A 25,016-nucleotide genomic window follows, 5' to 3' on the forward strand; every position below is an offset into this window, starting at 1 on the left:
TCTGCTCTCTACACTCTGCTCTCTACACTCTGCTCTCTACACTCTGCTCTCGATATGGAGAGAGAGAGAGAGAGAGAGAGAGAGAGAGATAGATAGATAGACAGATAGCACTTGCAACATGTAACAGCAATCATCACCTTAAGTTAAATTCATACGTTGAAAACAGCAGTTTGTGGTTTCTGAGTGTTTTTAAGCTATACGTTGGATGTCAGTAGGTTTCCTAAACTGACTGGAACTGAGGTGCAATTGAACCCCTTTCCAACTCTGCTCCACTTCCCCACTTCCCCACACCCTAGACAGAAAATATCATCAAGTTCCATCTGTAACTGGAGGGGTGTAAGCATGCCCCCCTCCTTCTCCCCTCTGCTTCCCACCCCGTCACATGTGCCAGTCACATGACCAGAAGTGGGTGAGGCTAGAGAGAGCACATGTCATGCAGGAGCCAGATGGGAGGTGTGTGTGAAGTGGGTTGATATCTTGACTTCTCCATGGAGCAGACCTTGTGCCATGCCTGAACACTCTTATAAGTGCAAACTTGTAGTGCTGATATTTGGTAGTCGGGGTCATGTACATTGGCTGACAGTACGTAGCCTTCAGATCACATGTTGTTCCTGTTTGCATGTGGACCCCAGGAAAACATTAGTTTCTAACGTCTGCCAAACAACTAATGAGAGAGAATAAAACAATTAACTTCTCCTTTCTGTACGCCAGCCAATCAAATCACACCACCATGTATGGTCATACCCCATAGCTTCACCCTGTGTCGTATCTCCTTCCTTCTTACCTTAACAACCCCCCCCCGATATTCTTGTATGCCAACCAATCAAAGCACAGCACCATGTATGGTTGCAGCCTATAGCTTCATTCCAGATGTAAATGGAACGAAATGGGGAGGAACTTGTCTGAACTTTAGTTTTTGTTGCAAAACGCAACTGTTTACAACTGTTTACAACTGTTTAGACTAATGATTACATCCCCCACTGTGACGAATCTCCTTCCTTCTTACCTTGAGCGAGTCGAAGCAGGCGATGACTCGACCGTTCTCCACCTGGCAACTCTTGGCCGGGTGGGCGAACTTACATTCCTGGTCGGAGCGTGAACACGTGCCTCTCTGGAACTCTCGGCATACCTCCAGCGTCAGCCACTTAGTGTCGCGCATGTGTGCCATGCTCATGTGTGCCATGGCGACCAAGACAGTCCCGAAAAATAAGTAGTAATCCGGCCGAATTGGGGCTAAAGCGTGACGTGTGTGTTGCTGTGTGTGTGTGTGTGTCCTTTGGTTGGACACAGGTAAATCTCCTCTTCCTTATTCTCCAAAAGATTCCAACAAACGTGTCGAGGCGATAGGTGAAATGTATTGTAACAATGTTTATTGGGACATTCCCTTCCCTTAGAGCACGGAGAACACACTCAACAGCCAATAATCCTGACAGAGAATTTTTCTACCCCTGTCTGTCTGTCTCAACTTGTCTCTCACCAACAATCCAGCAGCCAGATTTCAGATCCTGCTCTTCTGAATACAGTAGTGCTGCAGGCTGTGACTGAATGTAAATCTATGGAGATCAGAGAAACGGAGGAGACTGATTGAGAGGCTCGCCCCAAAAGGAGAGAGGCTTTGTGGGGTAGCGTGGTATGGGAGGGCTGGTGGAGGCTTGGGGCAGGAAGCCTGGTGATGATAGGGCTGGAGCTGGGGCTGGAGCTGGAGGAGGGTGCAGGTCTGGGCGTGAGTTCTATGCGCAGGCCGGGATGACGTGTGTGGTTGGTGTCCTTGTGCTCGCGTTACCGTGGCAGCAAGCGAGGCAAAGTGGGGGGGGCGGAGCTTTGGCTTTAGAAGCGGATGGAAGCTGCAGTAGACGTGAGGGAAGGCACTTCCTCTGTTGAGAGAGAAAGACAGGAAGAGAGAGAGGTTAGTTTGGTGATCTATCCTTCCACAGAATCGATTTAGAGTTGATTTCTGCCTTCATTCATTCCTCAGTAGAAACCTCTAGAACACACTAGGTTCTTTCCCAAGAGCATGCTGCTTTCCCCTAGTCATTCTCTTCACTCTATAGAGCTCATCTATGCAGCTGTGGGAACGGATCATGTGTAAAAATGTCAGCCATGCAAGGGTGTCTGCTAAAACAAACAAAACGTTCACTCTCCAGCACTCCCCAAACACACACACACACCACGCCATACCAAACACACACACACACACACCACGCCATACCAAACACACACACACACACACACACACACATCACACCATTCCAAACACACACAGCCTGTTCAAAGCACCCTTTCACAACTACCAGCGTTTCTGGTCCGAGTCAGAAAATCAAATCAAACCCCATACCACTTACAGTTGAGCACTGCACAACCAGCTGTGTTAAATCTATTTAAAAAGAGAAAGAAAGCGAGAGAGAGACAGAGCAAGAGGGTGACGAACAGAGGGAGAGTGGCAGAGAGAGAGAGAGAGAGAGAGCAGAGGGAAGTGGAGGGGAGGGCAGTCATTTCCCTTTCTCACAAGCAGGGTGTGAGGGGGGACCAATGAGAGCGGGCGGAATAGCAGCAACATTCTGGGCCGAGCGCCAGGTGAATAGGAGGGGTGGAGCTAAGGCGAGGTCAACCTGGGAGGGACAGAAAAGGTGGAGTTAAACAGAAAGCTGGAACGACTTGGGAGAAGAGAGAGAGAGGAAGAGAGAGAGAGAGAGACAGAGAGAGAGAGAGAGACAGAGAGAGAGACAGAGAGAAAGAGAGAGAGACAGAGAGAGAGAGAGAGAGAGAGAGAGAGAGAGAGAGAGAGAGACAGAGAGAGAGAGAGAGAGAGACAGAGAGAGAGAGAGAGAGAGAGAGAGAGAGAGAGAGAGAGAGAGAGAGAGAGAGACAGAGAGAGAGAGAGAGAGAGAGACAGAGAGAGAGAGAGAGAGAGAGAGAGAGAGACAGAGAGAGACAGAGAGGGAGAGAGAGAGAGAGAGAGAGAGAGAGAGAGAGAGAGAGAGACAGAGACAGAGACAGAGACAGAGACAGACAGAGAGAGACAGAGACAGAGAGAGAGAGAGACAGAGAGAGACAGAGAGAGACAGAGAGAGAGAGAGAGAGAGAGAGAGAGAGAGAGACAGACAGAGAGAGAGAGAGAGAGAGGCTAACCTAATCACTCTCCCTGCCATGACAACCTTCTTCCTGGAACGATGAGTTTATTTCCCCTTGCACAATTTACCAAATTTCACAACGAATCAAGTAGAATCTCGCTGAGAAAGAAACCTACCCAAGCAGGTACAGAAAAACTACAATACTGAACCTGTTATGAACAATTATGACTTAACTTGAATGAAACTAGCATAAGCATAACAACTGTGTGAAATCATTAACATCACTGATCCCTAACCAAACAGTAACTACGGTTACCTAACTAAACAGTAACTACGGTTACTTATCAACTCCCCTTTTCCACTGCTTGCAGGTGTGACCACTGGTGAAAAGGGAAGTGTGTGTTCATAATGTAACCATTGTGTTCGCCAGGGGAATTTGATTCATTTGAATCCCACAAGGTCAGTTTTCACTTTTATCATCTGAGCAGGCCACGCGCCACGCCACCTCAGGAGAACACCATTTCCTACAACACCATGTGCACGTTCAGCAACGCTACGTGTGTGTGTGTGTGTGAGTGAGTGAGTGTGTGTGTTTGCCTGTATCATCTCTCTGCAGTAGGAGGATACCATAGGTCACCGTGACCCAGTAACATGGATGTATTTTTACAGTGAGCTGAGAATCATAGAGAGAGAGAGGGGAGGAGAGAGAGGGAGGAGGAGAGAGAGGGGGAAGAGAGAAAGGGGAGGCGAGAGAGGAGGAGAGGAGAGAGAGAAGGGAGGAGAGAGGGGAGGAGAGAGGGGAGGAGACAGAGGGGGAGAAGAGAGGGGAGAGAGGGGAGGAGAGGGGAGGAGAGAAATGGGGAGAAGAGAGGGGAGAGAGGGCAGGATAGAGAGGGGAGGAGAGAGAGGGGAGGAGACAGAGGAGAGAGGTGGGAGAGGGGGGGAGGAGAGAGAAGAGCGGCGAAAGAGGCTGGAGGAGAGAGAGAAGGGAGGATAGGGAGAGGAGAGGAGAGGAGAGAGAGCGAGAGAGAGAGAGAGAGAGAGGGGAGAGGAGGAGAGGAGAGAAGAGGGGACGATAGAGAGGAGAGAGAGAGGGGAGGAGAGTGAGGGGAGGAGAGAGGGGGGAGAGAGAGGGGAGGAGAAAGAGGGGGAGGAGAGAAAGTGAGGATAGAGAGGAGAGGAGAGAGAGGGGGAGAACAGAGAGAGGAGGGAGGAGAGAGAGGGGATAGGAGAGTGGGGAGGAGAGAGAGGGCAGGATAGAGAGGGGAGGAGAGAGAGGGGAAGGAGAGAAGTGGGAGAGAGAGGTGGGAGAGAGCGGGGAGGAGAGAAGGGAGAAGAGAGAGGAGAGGAGAGAGAGTTTGCCTGTATCATCTCTCTGCAGTAGGAGGATACTATAGGTCACCGTGACCCAGTAACATGGATGTATTTTTGCAGTGAGCTGAGAATCATAGCGAGAGAGGGGAGGAGAGAGAGGGAGGAGGAGAGAGAGGGGGAAGAGAGAAAGGGGAGAAGAGAGAGGAGGAGAGAAGAGAGAGGAGGAAGAGAGAAAGGGGAGAAGAGAGAGGAGAGAAGAGAGAGGGGAGAGATTGGAGGAGAGAGAGGGAGAGGAGAGGAGAGAAAAAGAGGAGAGGAGAGAGAAAGGGGAGGAGAGAAAGGGGAGGAGAGAAAGGGGAGGAGAGAAAGGAGGAGGAGAGGGAAGGGAGGAGAGAGGGAAGGAGAGAGAGGGGAGGAGAGAGGTGAGAAGAGAGAGGAGGAGAGGAGAGAGAGAAGGGAGGAGAGAGGGAGGGAGAGAGAGGGGAAGAGAGAGGAGAGGAGAGAGAGAAGGGAGGAGAGAGAAAGAGAGAGAGGGGAGAAGAGAGAGGAGAGGGGAGGAGAGGATAGCGAGGAGAGAGAGGGGAGGAGAGGAGAGAGGGGAGGATAGAGAGGAGAGAGGGGAGGAGAGAGAGGAGAGGAGAGAGAGGGGACGAGAGAGAGGAGAGAGAGAAGAGAGGGGAGAGATGGGAGGAGAGAGAGGGAGAGGAGAGAGAAAAGAGGGGAGGAGAGAGAGGAGAGAGAAGGGAGAGAGGGGGGAAGAGAGAGAGGGAATAGGAGAGAGAGGGGAGGAGAGAGAGGGGCGAGGAGAGAAAGGGGAGGAGAGAGAGGGCAGGATAGAGAGGGGACGAGAGAGAGGAGAGAGATGGGAGGAGAGAGGGGGGGAGAGGAGAGAGAGGGGACGAGAGAGGGGACGAGAGAGAGGAGAGAGATGGGAGGAGAGAGATGGGAGGAGAGAGAGGAGAGAGAAAGAGGGGAGGAGAGAGAGGAGAGGAGAGAGAAGGGAGAGAGGGGAGGAGAGTGAGGGGAGGAGAGAGAGGGGGAAGAGAGAGGGGATAGGAGAGAGAGGGGAGGAGAGAGGGGGAGGAGAGAAAGGGGGAGGAGAGAAAGGGGGGAGGATAGAGAGGGCAGGATAGAGAGGGCAGGATAGAGAGGGCAGGATAGAGAGGGGAGGAGACAGAGGGGAGGAGACAGAGGGGAGAGAGGGGAGGAGAGAGAGGGGAGGAGACAGAGGAGAGGAGAGAGGTGGGAGAGGGGGGAGGAGAGAGAAGAGCAGAGAAAGAGGCTGGAGGAGAGAGAGAAGGGAGGAGAGAGGGGAGCATGAGGAGAGGAGAGGAGAGGAGAGGAAGAGAGAGAGGAGAAGAGTGAGGGGAGGAGAGAGGGGGGAGAGAGAGGGGAGGAGAAAGAGGGGGAGGAGAGAAAGGGGAGGATAGAGAGGAGAGGAGATGAGAGAGAGGGGATAGGAGAGTGGGGAGGAGAGAGAGGGCAGGATAGAGAGGGCAGGATAGAGAGGGGAGGAGAGAGAGAGGGGATGAGAGTGGGGAGGAGATAGAGGGGAAGGAGAGAGGGGGGAGAGGGGGAGGAGAGAGAGGTGTGAGAGAGGGGAGGAGGGAGAGAGAGGAGAGAGTGAGAGGAGAGGAGAGAGTGGGGATAGGAGAGAGAGGAGAGGAGACGATAGAGAGGAGAGGAGAAAGACGGGGAGGAGAGAGAGGGAGGAGGAGAGAGAGTTTAGGAGAGAGAGGGAGGAAAGAGAAGTGAGCAGAGAGAGGGGGGAGGAGAGAGGGGGGAGGAGATAGAGGAGAGAAAGGGGGGAGGAAAGTAAGGGGAGGAGAGAGAGGGTGGAGAGAGGGGGAGGAGAGAGAGGGGTCGGAGAGAGGGGGAGGAGAGAGAGGGGGCGGAGAGAGAGGGGGCGGAGAGAGAGTGGAGAGGAGAGGGTGAGGAGAGATGGGCAGGAGATAGAGGAGAGAAAGGGGGCAGGAGAGAGAGAGGGGAATAGAGAGGAGGGGAGGGAGAGAGATGAGAGAGTGAGAGGAGAGGAGAGGAGAGAGGGGGGAGGAGAGAGTGGGGATAGGAGAGAGAGGAGAGGAGACGATAGAGAGGAGAGGAGAAAGACGGGGAGGAGAGAGAGGGAGGTGGAGAGAGAGTTTAGGAGAGAGAGGGAGGAAAGAGAAGTGAGGAGAGAGAGGGGGGAGGAGAGAGGGGGAGGAGATAGAGGAGAAAAAGGGGGGAGGAGAGTAAGGGGAGGAGAGAGAGGGTGGAGAGAGGGGGAGGAGAGAGAGGAGGCGGAGAGAGAGGGGGAGGAGAGAGAGGGGGCGGAGAGAGAGGGGGCGGAGAGAGAGTGGAGAGGAGAGGAGCAGGAGATAGAGGAGAGAAAGGGGGCAGGAGAGAGAGAGGGGAGTAGAGAGAGCGGGAGCAGAGGGTCGAGAGAGGAAGATCAAGAGAGAGAGAAAGGAAAAAGAAAAGACTGTCCCCAACCAAGGAGGGCCTACAGCAGCACCTAGATCTTCTGCACAGATTCTGTCAGACCTGGGCCCTGACAGTAAATCTCAGTAAGACAAAAATAATGGTGTTCCAAATAAGGTCCAGTCGCCAAGGACCACAAATTCAAATTCCATCTAGACACCGTTGCCCTAGAGCACACAAAACTATACATATCTTGGCCTAAACATCAGAGCCACAGGTAACTTCCACAAAGCTGTGAATGAGCTGAGAGACATGGCAAGAAGGGATTTCTATGCCATCAAAAGGAACATAAAAATTGACATACCAATTAGGATCTGGCTAAAAATACTTAAATCAGTTATAGAACCCATTGCCCTTTATGGTTGTGAGGTCTAGGGTCCGCTCACCAACCAAGAATTCACAAAATGGGACAAACACCAAATTGAGACTGCATGCAGAATTCTGCTAAAATATCCTCCGTGTACAACGTAGAACACCAAATAAAGCATGCAGAGCAGAATCAGGCCGATACCCGCTAATTATCAAAGTCCAGAAAAGACCCGTTAAAATCTACAACCACCTAAAAGGAAGCAAGTCCCAAACCTTCCATAACAAAGCCATCACCTACAGAGAGATGAACCTGGAGAAGAGTCCCCTAAGAAAGCTGGTCCTGGGGCTCTGTTCACAAATACAAACAGACCCCACAGAGCCCCAGGACAGCAACATAACTAGACCCAACCAAATCACGAGAAAACTAAATTATAATTACTTGACACATTGGAAAGAATTAAGTGGTCAGAATACCTGACCACTGTGACTGACCCAAACTTAAGGAAATCTTTGACTATGTACAGACTCAGTGAGCATAGCCTTGCTATTGAGAAAGGCCGCCGTATGCAGACCTGGCTCTTAGGAGAAGACAGGCTATGTGCACACTGCCCACAAAATGAGGTGGAAACTGAGCTGCACTTCCCTAACCTCCTGCCAAATGTATGACCATATTAGAGACACATATTTCCCTCAGATTACACAGATCCACAAAGAATTTGAAAACAAACCCGATATTGATAAACTCCCATATCTACTGGGTGAAATACCACAGTGTGACATCACAGCAGCAAGATGTGTGACCTGTTGCCACAAGAAAAGGGCAACCAGTGAAGAACAAACATCATTGTAAATAAAACCCATATTTATGCTTATTTATTTTCCCTTTTGTACTATAACCATTTGTACATCATTACAACACTGTATATAGACATAATATAACATTTGAAATGTCTTTATTCTTTTGGAAATTCTGTGAGTGTAATGTTTACTGTTCATTTTATTGTTTATTTCCCATGCTTTGGCAATGTTAACATATGTTTCCCATCCCAATAAAGCCCTTGAATTTAATTTAATTGAGAGAGAGGAAGAGAGAGATCCTCCTCAAAATCGATAATATCACATTTGGTTAAAACGGGAAAAAAATTATTGTGCTGACAGAAAAATATGTGTTCATTTGTGCATATATATCCCCCCCCCCCAGAATCCCCATATTACTCAGAGGAGATATGCCCCACCCTTGAGGAAGAGATGTGCCATTTCCAGGCCCAGGGAAATGTGCTCATCTGTGGGGACACAAATGCGAGCACAGGATCACTACCTGATCTAACGAGCACACGAGGGGACAGCTTTATTACAGGCCATACTGTTTCTAACTGCCTTTATCTCCCCTATATAAATATCAGTGACAGCACCGTCAACAAAACCGGACAGGGTCCGTTGCAGCTCTGTAGAAGCCTGGTTCTGTACTTTCTCAATGGTAGGTTACGGGGAGACTCTTTGGGGAGATTCACCTATTGCTCACCTCTTGGCCACAGTACAGTAGACTATATGATCACAGACATGGACCCTTTCTCTCTCAGCTCATTCACCGTCAAGCCACTAACACCTCTGTCTGATCACAGCCAAATTACGTTGTTCCTCAAAAGAACAGACATGGAAACAACCACACATTCTCAGCTCAGTAAGCTGTACAACATCAGAAATGCATACAGATGGGCCCAAAACAGCACAGAAAGCAACAATGAACCCCAAAATCCAAACTCTCTTAGATAACTTTTTGGACACCACATCCACTCACAGTAAAGAAGCACAACTGAAATTGATCCTGAGTGGTTCAGCGGTCTAAGACACTGCATCTCAGTGTCAGAGGCGTCACTACAGACCCTGGTTCAGTGGTCTAAGACACTGCATCTCAGTGTTAGAGGCGTCACTACAGACCCTGGTTCAGCGGTCTAAGGCACCGCATCTCAGTGTTAGAGGCGTCACTACAGACCCTGGTTCAGCGGTCTAAGGCACTGCATCTCAGTGTTAGAGGCGTCACTACAGACCCTGGTTCAGCGGTCTAAGGCACTGCATCTCAGTGTTAGAGGCGTCACTACAGACCCTGGTTCAGCGGTCTAAGACACCGCATCTCAGTGTTAGAGGCGTCACTACAGACCCTGGTTCAGCGGTCTAAGACACTGCATCTCAGTGTTAGAGGCGTCACTACAGACCCTGGTTCAGCGGTCTAAGACACTGCATCTCAGTGTTAGAGGCGTCACTACAGACCCTGGTTCAGCGGTCTAAGGCACTGCAGCTCAGTGTTAGAGGCGTCACTACAGACCCTGGTTCAGCGGTCTAAGACACTGCATCTCAGTGTTAGAGGCGTCACTACAGACACCCTGGTTCAGCGGTCTAAGACACTGCATCTCAGTGTTTGAGGCGTCACTACAGACCCTGGTTCAGCGGTCTAAGACACTGCATCTCAGTGTTAGAGGCATCACTACAGACCCTGGTTCAGCGGTCTAAGGCACTGCATCTCAGTGTTAGAGGAGTCACTACAGACCCTGGTTCAGCGGTCTAAGGCACTGCATCTCAGTGTTAGAGGCGTCACTACAGTCACTGGTTCGATTCCAGGCTGCATCACATTCGGCTGTGATTGGGAGTCCCACAGGGTGGCGCACAATTGGCCCAGCGTCGTCCGGGTTTGGCCAGGGTAAGCCGTCATTGTAAATAAGAATTTGTTCTTAACTGACTTGCCTAGTTAAATAAAGGTTAAATAAAAATTCAATAAAAATGACAACTGGTTTGATACAAATTAAAACAATTATAAGAAATAAACAAATTACATAATTAAATCAATGTATACTGGCAATATGTGCAGCATCAAAATTGTCAAGAAAATAACAGAATTCTTTAACCAGGGGCGGGGCCTTCGCCAGGGTTTCAATCTGAGCCCGGCGCTCTTCAATATTACATAAATTAATTGGCCACTATTCTAAAAAAATCCTCAGCCCCTGGTGTTAGTCTCCACAATTCAGAGTTTAAATGCCTGCTCTTCGCAGACGACCTGTGCCTGCTGTCACCCACAACACATGGCCTACAGCAGAGCCTGGACCTGCTAGAGCAGTACTGCTAGTCCTGGGCCCTGGCAGTAAACCCCCACAGCACCTGGCCTACTGCAGAGCCTGGATCTGCTAGAGCAGTACTGCCAGACCTGGGCCCTGGCAGTAAACCCCAAAAATACTAAAATAATGATTTTCCAGAGAAGATCCAGACCTCAGGAAATTAGACCAAAGTTCTCAATTCGTATCTAATATATAGAATACTTTACACACTACAATTACTGAGGTTTAAAAATAAGCTCAACTGGACACCTTAATGATGCAGTGAATGAACTGAGAGAGAAAGCACGCAGGGCATTCTACGCCATTAAAAAGCAAATTCAAATTGAAATACCTATTCAAATTTGGCTAAAACTAATTGAATTTGTCATTGAACCAATTGCACTTTATGGCAGCGAGGTGTGGGGTCCACACAAAACAAGATTTCCCCAAATGGGACAAACACCCCATTGAAACCCTGCAAGCAGAGTTCTGTAAGATTCTACTACATGTCCAGAGGAAAACTACAAATGATGCATGCTGAGCAGAATTCGGCCAATATCCACTAATAATAAAAACTCAAAAAAGAGGAATTCAGTTTTGGAAACATCTCAAATACAGAGACCCCCTCTCATATCATTACCAAGCCCTACAATGCCAAGAGCTGAGCAAAGAAAAGAGTCCCCTCATCCAGCTGGTCCTGGGGCTGAGTTCACAAACGTGTTCTACTAACACACTGAAGCCTCAGGACCAGAACATCCAATCAATCAGAATAAACCAAATTACAACCCAGTCAAAACAAAACTACATTACCTACTCTGAATCACAAAGCAAAATGCAGTACTATCTGGCCCTAAATCGACAGTTCACCATTGCAAACTTTAGGAAAACCTTGACAAAGTACAGGCTTAGTGAGCACAGCCTTGCCATTGAGAAGAGTAGACACAGGAAAACCTGGCTCCCTGTAGATGAAAGGCTGTGCAACCACTGCACCACAGCAGAACCTGAGACAGAGCTGCATTTCCTGACAAAATGTGAGAGAGGGAGACGAGAGAGAGACAATATGGAGGTGGCTGTTGTTTTAATATGGAGGTGGATGTTGTTTTAATATGGAGGTGGATGTTGTTTTAATATGGAGGTGGATGTTGTTTTAATATGGAGGAGGATGTTGTTTTAATATGGAGGAGGATGTTGTTTTAATATGGAGGTAGATTTGGTTTTAAAATGGAGGTAGATATTTTAATATGGAGGTAATTGTTTTAATATGGAGGTATATGTTTTAATATGGAGGTAAATGTTTTAATATGGAGGTAAATGTTTTAATATGGAGGTAAATGTTTTAATATGGAGGTAAATGTCTTAATATGGAGGTAAATGTCTTAATATGGAGGTAAATGTCTTAATATGGAGGTAAATGTCTTAATATGGAGTAGATGTTGTTGTAATATGGAGGTAGAAGTTTTAATATGGAGGTAAATGTTTTAATATGGAGGTAAATGTCTTAATATGGAGTAGATGTTTTAATATGGAGTAGATGTTGTAATATGGAGGTAGAAGTTTTAATATGGAGGTAGATGATGTTTTAATATGGAGGTAGATGATGTTTTAATATGGAGGTAAATGTCTTAATATGGAGGTAGATGATGTTTTAATATGGAGGTAGATGATGTTTTAATATGGAGGTAAATGTCTTAATATGGAGTAGATGTTTTAATATGGAGGTAGATGATGTTTTAATATGGAGGTAGATGCTGTTTTAATATGGAGGTAGATGCTGTTTTGATATGGAGGTGGATGCTGTTTTAATATGGAGGTGGATGATGTTTTAATATGGAGGTGGATGCTGTTTTAATATGGAGGTAGATGCTGTTTTGATATGGAGGTGGATGATGTTTTAATATGGAGGTAGATGCTGTTTTGATATGGAGGTGGATGCTGTTTTAATATGGAGGTAGATGCTGTTTTGATATGGAGGTGGATGATGTTTTAATATGGAGGTGGATGCTGTTTTAATATGGAGGTAGATGCTGTTTTGATATGGAGGTGGATGATGTTTTAATATGGAGGTGGATGCTGTTTTAATATGGAGGTAGATGCTGTTTTGATATGGAGGTAGATGCTGTTTTAATATGGAGGTAGATTTTGTTTTTGCTATGGAGGTAGATGCTGTTTTAATATGGAGGTAGATGCTGTTTTAATATGGAGGTAGATGCTGTTTTAATATGGAGGTAGATGCTGTTTTGATATGGAGGTGGATGCTGTTTTAATATGGAGGTAGATGCTGTTTTAATATGGAGGTAGATTTTGTTTTAATATGGAGGTGGATGCTGTTTTAATATGGAGGTAGATGTTTTAATATGGAGGTAGATGCTGTTTTAATATGGAGGTGGATGTTTTAATATGGAGGTAGATGCTGTTTTAATATGGAGGTAGATGCTGTTTTGATATGGAGGTGGATGCTGTTTTAATATGGAGGTAGATGCTGTTTTAATATGGAGGTAGATTTTGTTTTAATATGGAGGTGGATGCTGTTTTAATATGGAGGTAGATGTTTTAATATGGAGGTAGATGCTGTTTTAATATGGAGGTAGATGTTTTAATATGGAGGTAGATGCTGTTTTAATATGGAGGTGGATGCTGTTTTAATATGGAGGTAGATGTTTTAATATGGAGGTAGATGCTGTTTTAATATGGAGGTGGATGCTGTTTTAATATGGAGGTAGATGCTGTTTTAATATGGAGGTAGATGCTGTTTTAATATGGAGGTAGATGCTGTTTTGATATGGAGGTGGATGCTGTTTTAATATGGAGGTAGATGCTGTTTTAATATGGAGGTAGATTTTGTTTTAATATGGAGGTGGATGCTGTTTTAATATGGAGGTAGATGTTTTAATATGGAGGTAGATGCTGTTTTAATATGGAGGTGGATGCTGTTTTAATATGGAGGTAGATGTTTTAATATGGAGGTAGATGCTGTTTAATATTATTTTAATTATTGCTGAAGCATTGCTTTCACATAGCTGACATCAACACTTTATTATTGCACACTTAAACCTTTTTTGTGAAATGGATACATTTTCAGAAAGGCAATTAACACAAAGTAGCTCAACCAAGCTACTTTGTGTTCCACAGTCACCGGCACAAAAAACCTGAACAGAAAATGGATATCCTAAATCCTTTACCTTAGGAAATCAAACTTCAACGACAAATGCTATTTGCAATTGAACACTTTTCAATTTGATTACTAATCCAAGTCAATAAGTTACTGTCATAACGGTGTGTTTCAGATTCTTTGGTGGTTGCCATGGTTTCTGCCTGTTCACATATAGAACGTTAGTGAGAGCCAATGAGATATTAACCCTTATTAACATTATCATGCCTAGACACAGATGTCCTTCAGAGCTATTGATGTCTTCATCTCAAAGACCACTCGTATCACTAGTTCACCACTCCCTGCATTTCATTCTATTACTGTCTATTTCATTTCACTGTATCCCTTCAACGCATACATAGACATGACGACACACACACACACACACACAGCTCATCCGTTGCTTGTTTGCGCCTCCCTTCTTTCTCCAGTCTTCCCCCAAACCTCTATCTCTCCATCTCTTTGCCCTCAATATGACTGTCTGGTTTGCTCTGTCCCAGAATGCTTAACGGTACTACAGTCGCTCGCTCTCCAAGGTCACAGAGACTGGTGCAAGGTCACACAGACTGGTGGGAGGATGATGGGGGGGGGGGGGACGGGGGGAGAAAAAAAAAGGTGAGCAAACGACATGCCCTGTTTTTCTTTCTTTCACCACGTGGCAGGAACAGGAAGAGGACCTCGCTGACAGCAGGAACAGGACCTCGCTGACAGCAGGAACAGGACCTCGCTGACAGCAGGAAGTGGACCTCGCTGACAGCAGGAACAGGACCTCGCTGACAGCAGGAAGTGGACCTCGCTGACAGCAGGAAGAGAAGCTCGCTGACAGCAGGAACTGGACCTTGCTAACAGATCAGAAGAGGAAGCGTCTACAGAGCATCACCTCATGGTCACCGGACACCCCACGCCACTTTGCGCCCAATCATCAACTCAAAGCATGAGTACATTAAACAAACACATGAATGAACCATGAGTTACACTTACAGACAGAGTGGCTTTTGCTGCCTGTGGTGGAAGTCAGAGTCACATTAAATGACATTCATCATAATGACTCTGTTTTCTTCTCCCAAGGAGTTAGAAACATTCCACACACATTCCATTCATCATAATGATGTTGCTGTATAAATAGCGCATAGTGCAGCCGAGAAGAGTTTGTTTTCTTCTCCCAATGAGTTAAAAAAGCTGTGGAAAGAAGAGATGATTTATCTCAAAGGGTTTTATGTGTCCAACTAAACCACAACAAGGTTCAAAAACATCTACCTACATGGACATATTACCTCAATTACCTCGACTAACCTGTCCCCCCCCCTCCGCACATTGACTCTGTACCTCCTGTATATAGCCTCCACATTGACTCTGTACCCCCTGTATATAGCCTCCACATTGACTCTGTACCTCCTGTATATAGCCTCCACATTGACTCTGTACCTCCTGTATATAGCCTCCACATTGACTCTGTACCTCCTGTATATAGCCTCCACATTGACTCTGTACCTCCTGTATATAGCCTCCACATTGACTCTGTACCTCCTGTATATAGCCTCCACATTGACTCTGTACCCCCTGTATATAGCCTCGCTACTGTTATTTTACTGATGCTCTTTAATTATTATATATTTTTTTTACTTATCTATTTTTTTATTAACACACATTTCTCTTAACTGCATTGTTGGTTAAGGGCTTGTAAGTAAACATTTCACTGTTGTATTCAACGCATGTGACATATACATTTGATTTGATTTGTGGTGTGTACGTGATGTTAGAGATAGGTTCACTCCTCTGTGTGTAGGGAGGTGGTAGGGAAGTGATAGGGAGGTGGCACCAGTTGGGTAGCCTAGCCTGACAACATGGAGCACAGCCTGACAACATGGAGCACAGCCTGACAACATGGAGCACAGCCTGACAACATGGAGCACAGCCTGACAACATGGAGCACAGCCTGACAACATGGAACACAGCCTGACAACATGGAGCACAGCCTGACAACATGGAACACAGCCTGACAACATGGAGCACAGCCTGACAACATGGAGCACAGCCTGACAACATGGAGCACAGCCTGACAACATGGAGTAAAGCCTGACAACATGGAACACAGCCTGACAACATGGAGCACAACCTGACAACATGGAACACAGCCTGACAACATGGAGCACAGCCTGACAACATGGAGCACAGCCTGACAACATGGAGCACAGCCTGACAACATGGAGTACAACATGGAGCACAGCCTGACAACATGGAGCACAGCCTGACAACATGGAAAGTTACAGCCGTCGAGGCTATGTGTTAATTGTGCAGGCTGGCATAGGAGTTACCATTGTGACTAAACCACTAGCACTGCCTCGCAGTCAACAAAAACCTAGGGTGTGGTTCACAGTTATGATAAGGCTTCCTGGGGAATGACTGGACGCTGGATAGATTATTAGCCTAGCGCTGCTAAGGCTTCCTAAGGAATGACTGGACAGTGGATAGATTATTAACCTAGCGCTGCTTGAGCTTGTCCTGCAGCTACAGTCACAGAGGCTACGTTGAAAGTTTGTTGCAGCTGACAGCGTCTTCAGAAATTATTCGCACCCCTTGAATTGTTCCACATTTTGTTGTGTTACAGCCTGAATTTAAAATGGATTAAATTGAGATGTTGTGCCACTGGCCTACACACAATACCCCATAATGTCAAAGTGGAATTATCTTTTTAGAGTGGCAAATTTTAAACACAGATTCAACAACAAAGACCAGGGAGGTCAAAAAGAAGCGCACCATTCAGTAGTTGGGTAAAAAAAAAAAAGACATTTTGAATACCCCTTTGAGAGGGGGGGGAAGTTATTAATTACACTTTGGATGGTGTATCAATATACTCAGTCACTACAAAGATACAGACCTCCTTCCTAACTCAGTTGCCCGAGAGGAAGGACACTGCTGAGAGTTTAAAACTGAGGATGGATCAACAACATTGTAGTTACTTATCAAGACAACATTGAATGTTCCCAAGTGGCCTAGTTACAGTTTTAACTTAAATCGGTTTGAAAATCTATGGCAAGACTTGAAAATGGCTGTCTAGCAATGATCAACAACCAACATGATAGAGCTTGAAGAATTAAAAAAAAGAAAAGAAAATTGCAAATATTGTACAATCCAGATGTGCAAAGCTCTTAGAGACGCTGAGGTAATCGCTGAGATTCTAACAGGCATTGACTCAGGGGTGTGAATACTTATGTCAATTATATATTTCTGTATTTCATTTTCAATAAATTAGCAAAGATTTCTTCCCAAATCCCAGCGTCCACACTAATTTTCACTTTTTCATTTTGTGTGCAGATGGGTGAGAAAAATAAAATATGGAATCCATATTAAATTCAGGCTGTAACACAACAGTACGAATACTTTCTGAAGGCGCCGTACTTGCACTCTCCAAAGCACGTAAATGAAGCATTCAAATGATGAATGTGCAAGTCTGAAGATTAGTATACATAATGGGAGCAAAGAACTGAAATATTCTGAGCTGTTAGCCAAACTATTTGCATGTGCTAACAAAACTAACCTAGCATGGAATGAGGACCCTAATTGAACTGTCCTGAGAGCTGCCTGTATGCGCCACTCACAGAAAGAAAAAGCCACAGCAGTATATTTCCCTCAGCCTGTTCTTTAGTAAAGGAGAGGAGCATCCAGTCTCAGCATAATGACAGAGTCAAAGTCAGGGCGATGGTGTGCTGAAATAGGCCTTCGGAGTGGAGGGCGCTGGAGGAAGCATAATACCACGGCCATGGCTGTTTGGTTTAAATATCAGAGGAAGAGGAACAGTTTATGTTTAGAAATAGGCATTGCACAACAAACAACGGCTTTTCATTCCAATAAGAGCAAACAGAGCATCAGTACACATTGAGATCTGACACCCACACACAGTCTCTAAACACACACACACGCTGACATGTATCCTGTTGTGTGGCCCACACACACACAGTCTCTAAACACACACACACGCTGACATGTATCCTGTTGTGTGGCCCACACACACACAGTCTCTAAACACACACACACGCTGACATGTACCCTGTTGTGTGTTTAAGCTGCCGTGAATGTCTGACTGTGTGGCCATGTGCGTAACCGGTGTGTTTGTACACAGGAATGTGTTAAGCTCATGACCAGACACATGGATGATAATGGCTCCTCTCATGGTCTAATGAGGAAGCCATCGGCTCACATTTACATGTGTGTCTCATTGGCTGTCAACAGTCTCCGAGGTGAAACTACACACACTACAACAGACCTCCTATTGCTCTGCTTGTGGTACTTGAATGATACTGTATGGTGCATATAAGAAGCTCTTTGATCAGTACTAGGGCCAGGAGTTTTTCTGGCCTATGTCTCCTGATCAGGAAACTCTCCTGACCCTAGTTAGGTGACCTAGACCCAGGGGAGAATGACAGTCCCCTCTCATTGAAGCCACGGACGTTCAAGGCCGACCGTGGTGTTGCAGGCATTGTTAGCAGAAAACAGGATCCCCTATTATAGTGAATGGAAAAATTGTAATCTTCACGGTCAATCTTTGTGTAAATAAAATACACAAGATGTCTATTTTACAAAAACAGAAACACAACATGCAACAATTTCAAAGATTTTACTGAGTTACAGTTCATATAAGGAAATCAGTCAATTGAAATAAATGAATATGCACCTGTTGGTCACAGATACCTTTAAAAGAAAAGGTAGGGGCGTGGATCAGAAAACCAGTCAGTATCTGGTGTGACCACCATTTGCCTCATGCAGCACAACACATCTCCTTCGCATAGAGTTGATCAGGCTATTGATTGTGGTCTGTGGAATGTTGTCCCACTCCTCTTCAATGGCTGTGCGAAGTTTCTGGATATTGGCGGGAACTGGAACACTATGTCATACATGTTGATCCAGAGCATCCCAAACATGCTCAATGGGTGACATGTCTAGTGAGTATGCAGGCCATGGAAGAACTGGGACATTTTCAGCTTCCAAGAATTGTGTACAGATCCTTGCGACATGGGGCCGTGCATTATCATGCTGAAACATGAGGTGATGGCGGCGGATGAATGGCACGACAATGGGCCTCAGGATCTCACCATGTGTATTCAAAATGCCATTGATAAAATGCAATTGTGTTCATTGTCCGTAGCTTATGCCTGCCCGTACCATAACCTCACCGCCCTCATGGGGCACTCTGTTTACAATGTTGACATCAGCAAACCGTTCGCCCACAAGACGCCATACACGCTGTCTGCCATCTGCCCGGTACAGTTGAAACCGTTTTTTAATCAATGGAGAGCGTACTTCTCCAGTGTGCCAGTTGCCATTGAAGGTGAGCATTTTCCCACTGAAGTCATTTACGACGCAGAACTGCAGTCAGGTCAAGACCCTGGTGAGTACAACGAGCACGCAGATGAGCTTCCCTGACAACATGGAGCACAGCCTGACAACATGGAGCACAGCCTGACAACATGGAGCACAGCCTGACAACATGGAGCACAGCCTGACAACATGGAGCACAGCCTGACAACATGGAACACAGCCTGACAACATGGAGCACAGCCTGACAACATGGAGCACAGCCTGACAACATGGAGCACAGCCTGACAACATGGAGCACAGCCTGACAACATGGAGCACAGCCTGACAACATGGAGCACAGCCTGACAACATGGAGTAAAGCCTGACAACATGGAGCACAGCCTGACAACATGGAACACAGCCTGACAACATGGAGCACAGCCTGACAACATGGAGCACAGCCTGACAACATGGAGCACAGCCTGACAACATGGAGTAAAGCCTGACAACATGGAACACAGCCTGACAACATGGAGCACAACCTGACAACATGGAACACAGCCTGACAACATGGAGCACAGCCTGACAACATGGAGCACAGCCTGACAACATGGAGCACAGCCTGACAACATGGAGTACAACATGGAGCACAGCCTGACAACATGGAGCACAGCCTGACAACATGGAACACAGCTTGACAACATGGAGCACAGCCTGACAACATGGAACACAGCCTGACAACATGGAACACAGCCTGACAACATGGAACACAGCCTGACAACATGGAGCACAGCCTGACAACACGGAGCACAGCCTGACAACACGGAGCACAGCCTGACAATACGGAACACAGCCTGACAACACGGAACACAGCCTGACAACATGGAACACAGCCTGACAACATGGAACACAGCCTGACAACACGGAACACAGCCTGACAACATGGAGCACAGCCTGACAACATGGAGCACAACATGGAGCACAGCCTGACAACATGAAGCACAGCCTGACAACCTGGAGTACAGCCTGACAACATGGAGCACAGCCTGACAACATGGAACACAGCCTGACAACATGGAAAGTTACAGCCGTCGAGGCTATGTGTTAATTGTGCAGGCTGGCATAGGAGTTACCATTGTGACTAAACCACTAGCACTGCCTCGCAGTCAACAAAAACCTAGGGTGTGGTTCACAGTTATGATAAGGCTTCCTGGGGAATGACTGGACGCTGGATAGATTATTAGCCTAGCGCTGCTAAGGCTTCCTAAGGAATGACTGGACAGTGGATAGATTATTAACCTAGCGCTGCTTGAGCTTGTCCTGCAGCTACAGTCACAGAGGCTACGTTGAAAGTTTGTTGCAGCTGACAGCGTCTTCAGAAATTATTCGCACCCCTTGAATTGTTCCACATTTTGTTGTGTTACAGCCTGAATTTAAAATGGATTAAATTGAGATGTTGTGCCACTGGCCTACACACAATACCCCATAATGTCAAAGTGGAATTATCTTTTTAGAGTGGCAAATTTTAAACACAGATTCAACAACAAAGACCAGGGAGGTCAAAAAGAAGCGCACCATTCAGTAGTTGGGTAAAAAAAAAAAAATGACATTTTGAATACCCCTTTGAGAGGGGGGGGAAGTTATTAATTACACTTTGGATGGTGTATCAATATACTCAGTCACTACAAAGATACAGACCTCCTTCCTAACTCAGTTGCCCGAGAGGAAGGACACTGCTGAGAGTTTAAAACTGAGGATGGATCAACAACATTGTAGTTACTTATCAAGACAACATTGAATGTTCCCAAGTGGCCTAGTTACAGTTTTAACTTAAATCGGTTTGAAAATCTATGGCAAGACTTGAAAATGGCTGTCTAGCAATGATCAACAACCAACATGATAGAGCTTGAAGAATTAAAAAAAAGAAAAGAAAATTGCAAATATTGTACAATCCAGATGTGCAAAGCTCTTAGAGACGCTGAGGTAATCGCTGAGATTCTAACAGGCATTGACTCAGGGGTGTGAATACTTATGTCAATTATATATTTCTGTATTTCATTTTCAATAAATTAGCAAAGATTTCTTCCCAAATCCCAGCGTCCACACTAATTTTCACTTTTTCATTTTGTGTGCAGATGGGTGAGAAAAATAAAATATGGAATCCATATTAAATTCAGGCTGTAACACAACAGTACGAATACTTTCTGAAGGCGCCGTACTTGCACTCTCCAAAGCACGTAAATGAAGCATTCAAATGATGAATGTGCAAGTCTGAAGATTAGTATACATAATGGGAGCAAAGAACTGAAATATTCTGAGCTGTTAGCCAAACTATTTGCATGTGCTAACAAAACTAACCTAGCATGGAATGAGGACCCTAATTGAACTGTCCTGAGAGCTGCCTGTATGCGCCACTCACAGAAAGAAAAAGCCACAGCAGTATATTTCCCTCAGCCTGTTCTTTAGTAAAGGAGAGGAGCATCCAGTCTCAGCATAATGACAGAGTCAAAGTCAGGGCGATGGTGTGCTGAAATAGGCCTTCGGAGTGGAGGGCACTGGAGGAAGCATAATACCACGGCCATGGCTGTTTGGTTTAAATATCAGAGGAAGAGGAACAGTTTATGTTTAGAAATAGGCATTGCACAACAAACAACGGCTTTTCATTCCAATAAGAGCAAACAGAGCATCAGTACACATTGAGATCTGACACCCACACACAGTCTCTAAACACACACACACGCTGACATGTATCCTGTTGTGTGGCCCACACACACACAGTCTCTAAACACACACACACGCTGACATGTATCCTGTTGTGTGGCCCACACACACACAGTCTCTAAACACACACACACGCTGACATGTACCCTGTTGTGTGTTTAAGCTGCCGTGAATGTCTGACTGTGTGGCCATGTGCGTAACCGGTGTGTTTGTACACAGGGATGTGTTAAGCTCATGACCAGACACATGGATGATAATGGCTCCTCTCATGGTCTAATGAGGAAGCCATCGGCTCACATTTACATGTGTGTCTCATTGGCTGTCAACAGTCTCCGAGGTGAAACTACACACACTACAACAGACCTCCTATTGCTCTGCTTGTGGTACTTGAATGATACTGTATGGTGCATATAAGAAGCTCTTTGATCAGTACTAGGGCCAGGAGTTTTTCTGGCCTATGTCTCCTGATCAGGAAACTCTCCTGACCCTAGTTAGGTGACCTAGACCCAGGGGAGAATGACAGTCCCCTCTCATTGAAGCCACGGACGTTCAAGGCCGACCGTGGTGTTGCAGGCATTGTTAGCAGAAAACAGGATCCCCTATTATAGTGAATGGAAAAATTGTAATCTTCACGGTCAATCTTTGTGTAAATAAAATACACAAGATGTCTATTTTACAAAAACAGAAACACAACATGCAACAATTTCAAAGATTTTACTGAGTTACAGTTCATATAAGGAAATCAGTCAATTGAAATAAATGAATATGCACCTGTTGGTCACAGATACCTTTAAAAGAAAAGGTAGGGGCGTGGATCAGAAAACCAGTCAGTATCTGGTGTGACCACCATTTGCCTCATGCAGCACAACACATCTCCTTCGCATAGAGTTGATCAGGCTATTGATTGTGGTCTGTGGAATGTTGTCCCACTCCTCTTCAATGGCTGTGCGAAGTTTCTGGATATTGGCGGGAACTGGAACACTATGTCATACATGTTGATCCAGAGCATCCCAAACATGCTCAATGGGTGACATGTCTAGTGAGTATGCAGGCCATGGAAGAACTGGGACATTTTCAGCTTCCAAGAATTGTGTACAGATCCTTGCGACATGGGGCCGTGCATTATCATGCTGAAACATGAGGTGATGGCGGCGGATGAATGGCACGACAATGGGCCTCAGGATCTCACCATGTGTATTCAAAATGCCATTGATAAAATGCAATTGTGTTCATTGTCCGTAGCTTATGCCTGCCCGTACCATAACCTCACCGCCCTCATGGGGCACTCTGTTTACAATGTTGACATCAGCAAACCGTTCGCCCACAAGACGCCATACACGCTGTCTGCCATCTGCCCGGTACAGTTGAAACCGTTTTTTAATCAATGGAGAGCGTACTTCTCCAGTGTGCCAGTTGCCATTGAAGGTGAGCATTTTCCCACTGAAGTCATTTACGACGCAGAACTGCAGTCAGGTCAAGACCCTGGTGAGTACAACGAGCACGCAGATGAGCTTCCCTGACAACATGGAGCACAGCCTGACAACATGGAGCACAGCCTGACAACATGGAGCACAGCCTGACAACATGGAGCACAGCCTGACAACATGGAGCACAGCCTGACAACATGGAGCACAACATGGAGCACAACCTGACAACATGGAGCACAGCCTGACAACATGGAGCACAGCCTGACAACATGGAGCACAGCCTGACAACATGGAGCACAGCCTGACAACATGGAGCACAACATGGAGCACAACCTGACAACATGGAGCACAGCCTGACAACATGGAGCACAGCCTGACAACATGGAGCATAGCCTGACAACATGGAGCACAGCCTGACAACATGGAGCACAACCTGACAACATGTAGCACAACCTGACAACATGTAGCACAACCTGACAACATGTAGCACAACCTGACAACATGTAGCACAGCCTGACAACACGGAACACAGCCTGACAACACGGAACACAGCCTGACAACACGGAACACAGCCTGACAACATGGAGCACAGCCTGACAACACGGAGCACAGCCTGACAACACGGAGCACAGCCTGACAACACGGAGCACAGCCTGACAACATGGAAAGTTACAGCCGTCGAGGCTATGTGTTAATTGTGCAGGCTGGCATAGGAGTTACTATTGTGACTAAACCACTAGCACTGCCTCGCAGTCAACAAAAACCTAGGGTGTGGTTCACAGTTATGATAAGGCTTCCTGGGGAATGACTGGATGCTGGAAAGATTATTAGCCTAGCGCTGCTAAGGCTTCCTGGGGAATGACTGGACAGTGGATAGATTATTAGCCTAGTGCTGCGAAAGCTTCCTGAGGAATGACTGGATGCTCTATAGATTATTAGCCTAGCGCTGCTAAGGCTTCGTGAGGAATGACTGGACGCTGGATAGATTATTAGCCTAGCGCTGCTAAGGCTTCCTGAGGAATGACTGGATGCTGGATAGATTATTAGCCTAGCGCTGCTAAGGCTTCCTGAGGAATGACTGGACGCTGGATAGATTATTAGCCTAGCGCTGCTAAGGCTTCCTGAGGAATGACTGGACGCTGGATAGATTATTAGCCTAACGCTGCTAAGGCTTCCTGAGGAATGACTGGATGCTGGATAGATTATTAGCCTAGCACTGCTAAGGCTTCCTGAGGAATGACTGGATGCTGGATAGAATATTAGCCTAGCGCTGCTAAGGCTTCCTAAGGAATGACTGGACAGTGGATAGACCCTGGTGAGTACAACGAGCATGCAGATGAGCTTCCCTGAGACCGTGTCTGACAGTTTGTGTGGAAATTCTGTTGGCTGGGTGGCTGGTGTCAGATCATACCGCAGGTGCAAAAGCCGGATATGGAGGTCCTGGGCTAGCGTGGTTGCATGTGGTCTGCGGTTGTGAGGCCGGTTGGACATACTGCCAAATTCTCCAAAACCACATTGGAGGCGGCTTATGGTAGAGAAATTAATATTAAATTATCTGTCAACAGCTCTGGTGGACATTCCTGCAGTTAGCATGCCAATTACACGCTCCCTCAAAACGAAAACAAAAATCTATGACATTGTGTTGTGTGACAGAACTGCACATTTTAGAGTGGCCTTTTATTGTCCCCAGCACAAAGTGCACATGTGTACTGATCATGCTGTTTAATCAGCTTCTTGATATGCCACACATGTCAGGTGAATGGATTATCTTGGCAAAGGAGAAATGCTCACTAACATGGATGTAAACAAATTTGTTCACAACATTTGTGAGAAATAAGCTTTTAGTGCTTATGAAAAATGTCTGGGATCTTTTATTTCAGCTCATGAAACATGGGACCAACACTTTACATATTTCATTTATATCATTGTTTGGTGTAAAAATTGCACACATAAGGATACATGAGTTGCTTATGGCAGCCTGCAGTACCCTGGTCGGCCTTCAACTTGAGTTACTCAATGAGAGGGGACAGCACTGAGCTACTATTACTCAATGAGAGGGGACAGCACTGAGACAGCCCTGAGCTACTATTACTCAATGAGAGGGGACAGCACTGAGCTACTATTACTCAATGAGAGGGGACAGCACTGAGCTACTATTACTCAATGAGAGGGGACAGCACTGAGC

The 25,016-nt window shown here is 46.3% G+C and overlaps 1 protein-coding gene across 11 annotated transcripts in view; it reads right to left on the bottom strand.

Annotated features, from left to right (window-relative positions):
• Positions 1-25,016, bottom strand: part of LOC106569640 (muscleblind-like protein 1) — a 116,364-nt gene that overhangs the window by 64,993 nt on the left and 26,355 nt on the right. For 10 of the 11 annotated variants that reach the window (XM_045694382.1, XM_045694383.1, XM_045694387.1 and 7 more), the window contains one exon: positions 1,007-1,874. In XM_045694382.1, the coding sequence (XP_045550338.1) occupies positions 1,007-1,183 (177 nt within the window). In that variant the 5' untranslated portion in view covers positions 1,184-1,874. Of the gene's footprint in view, positions 1-1,006; positions 1,875-2,342; positions 2,537-25,016 lie in introns of those variants that run through there. The other variant, XM_045694384.1, reaches the window with a different exon arrangement.

The sequence above is a fragment of the Salmo salar genome, chromosome ssa14 (assembly GCF_905237065.1).
Source record: "Salmo salar chromosome ssa14, Ssal_v3.1, whole genome shotgun sequence".
Lineage (NCBI taxonomy): Eukaryota > Metazoa > Chordata > Actinopteri > Salmoniformes > Salmonidae > Salmo > Salmo salar.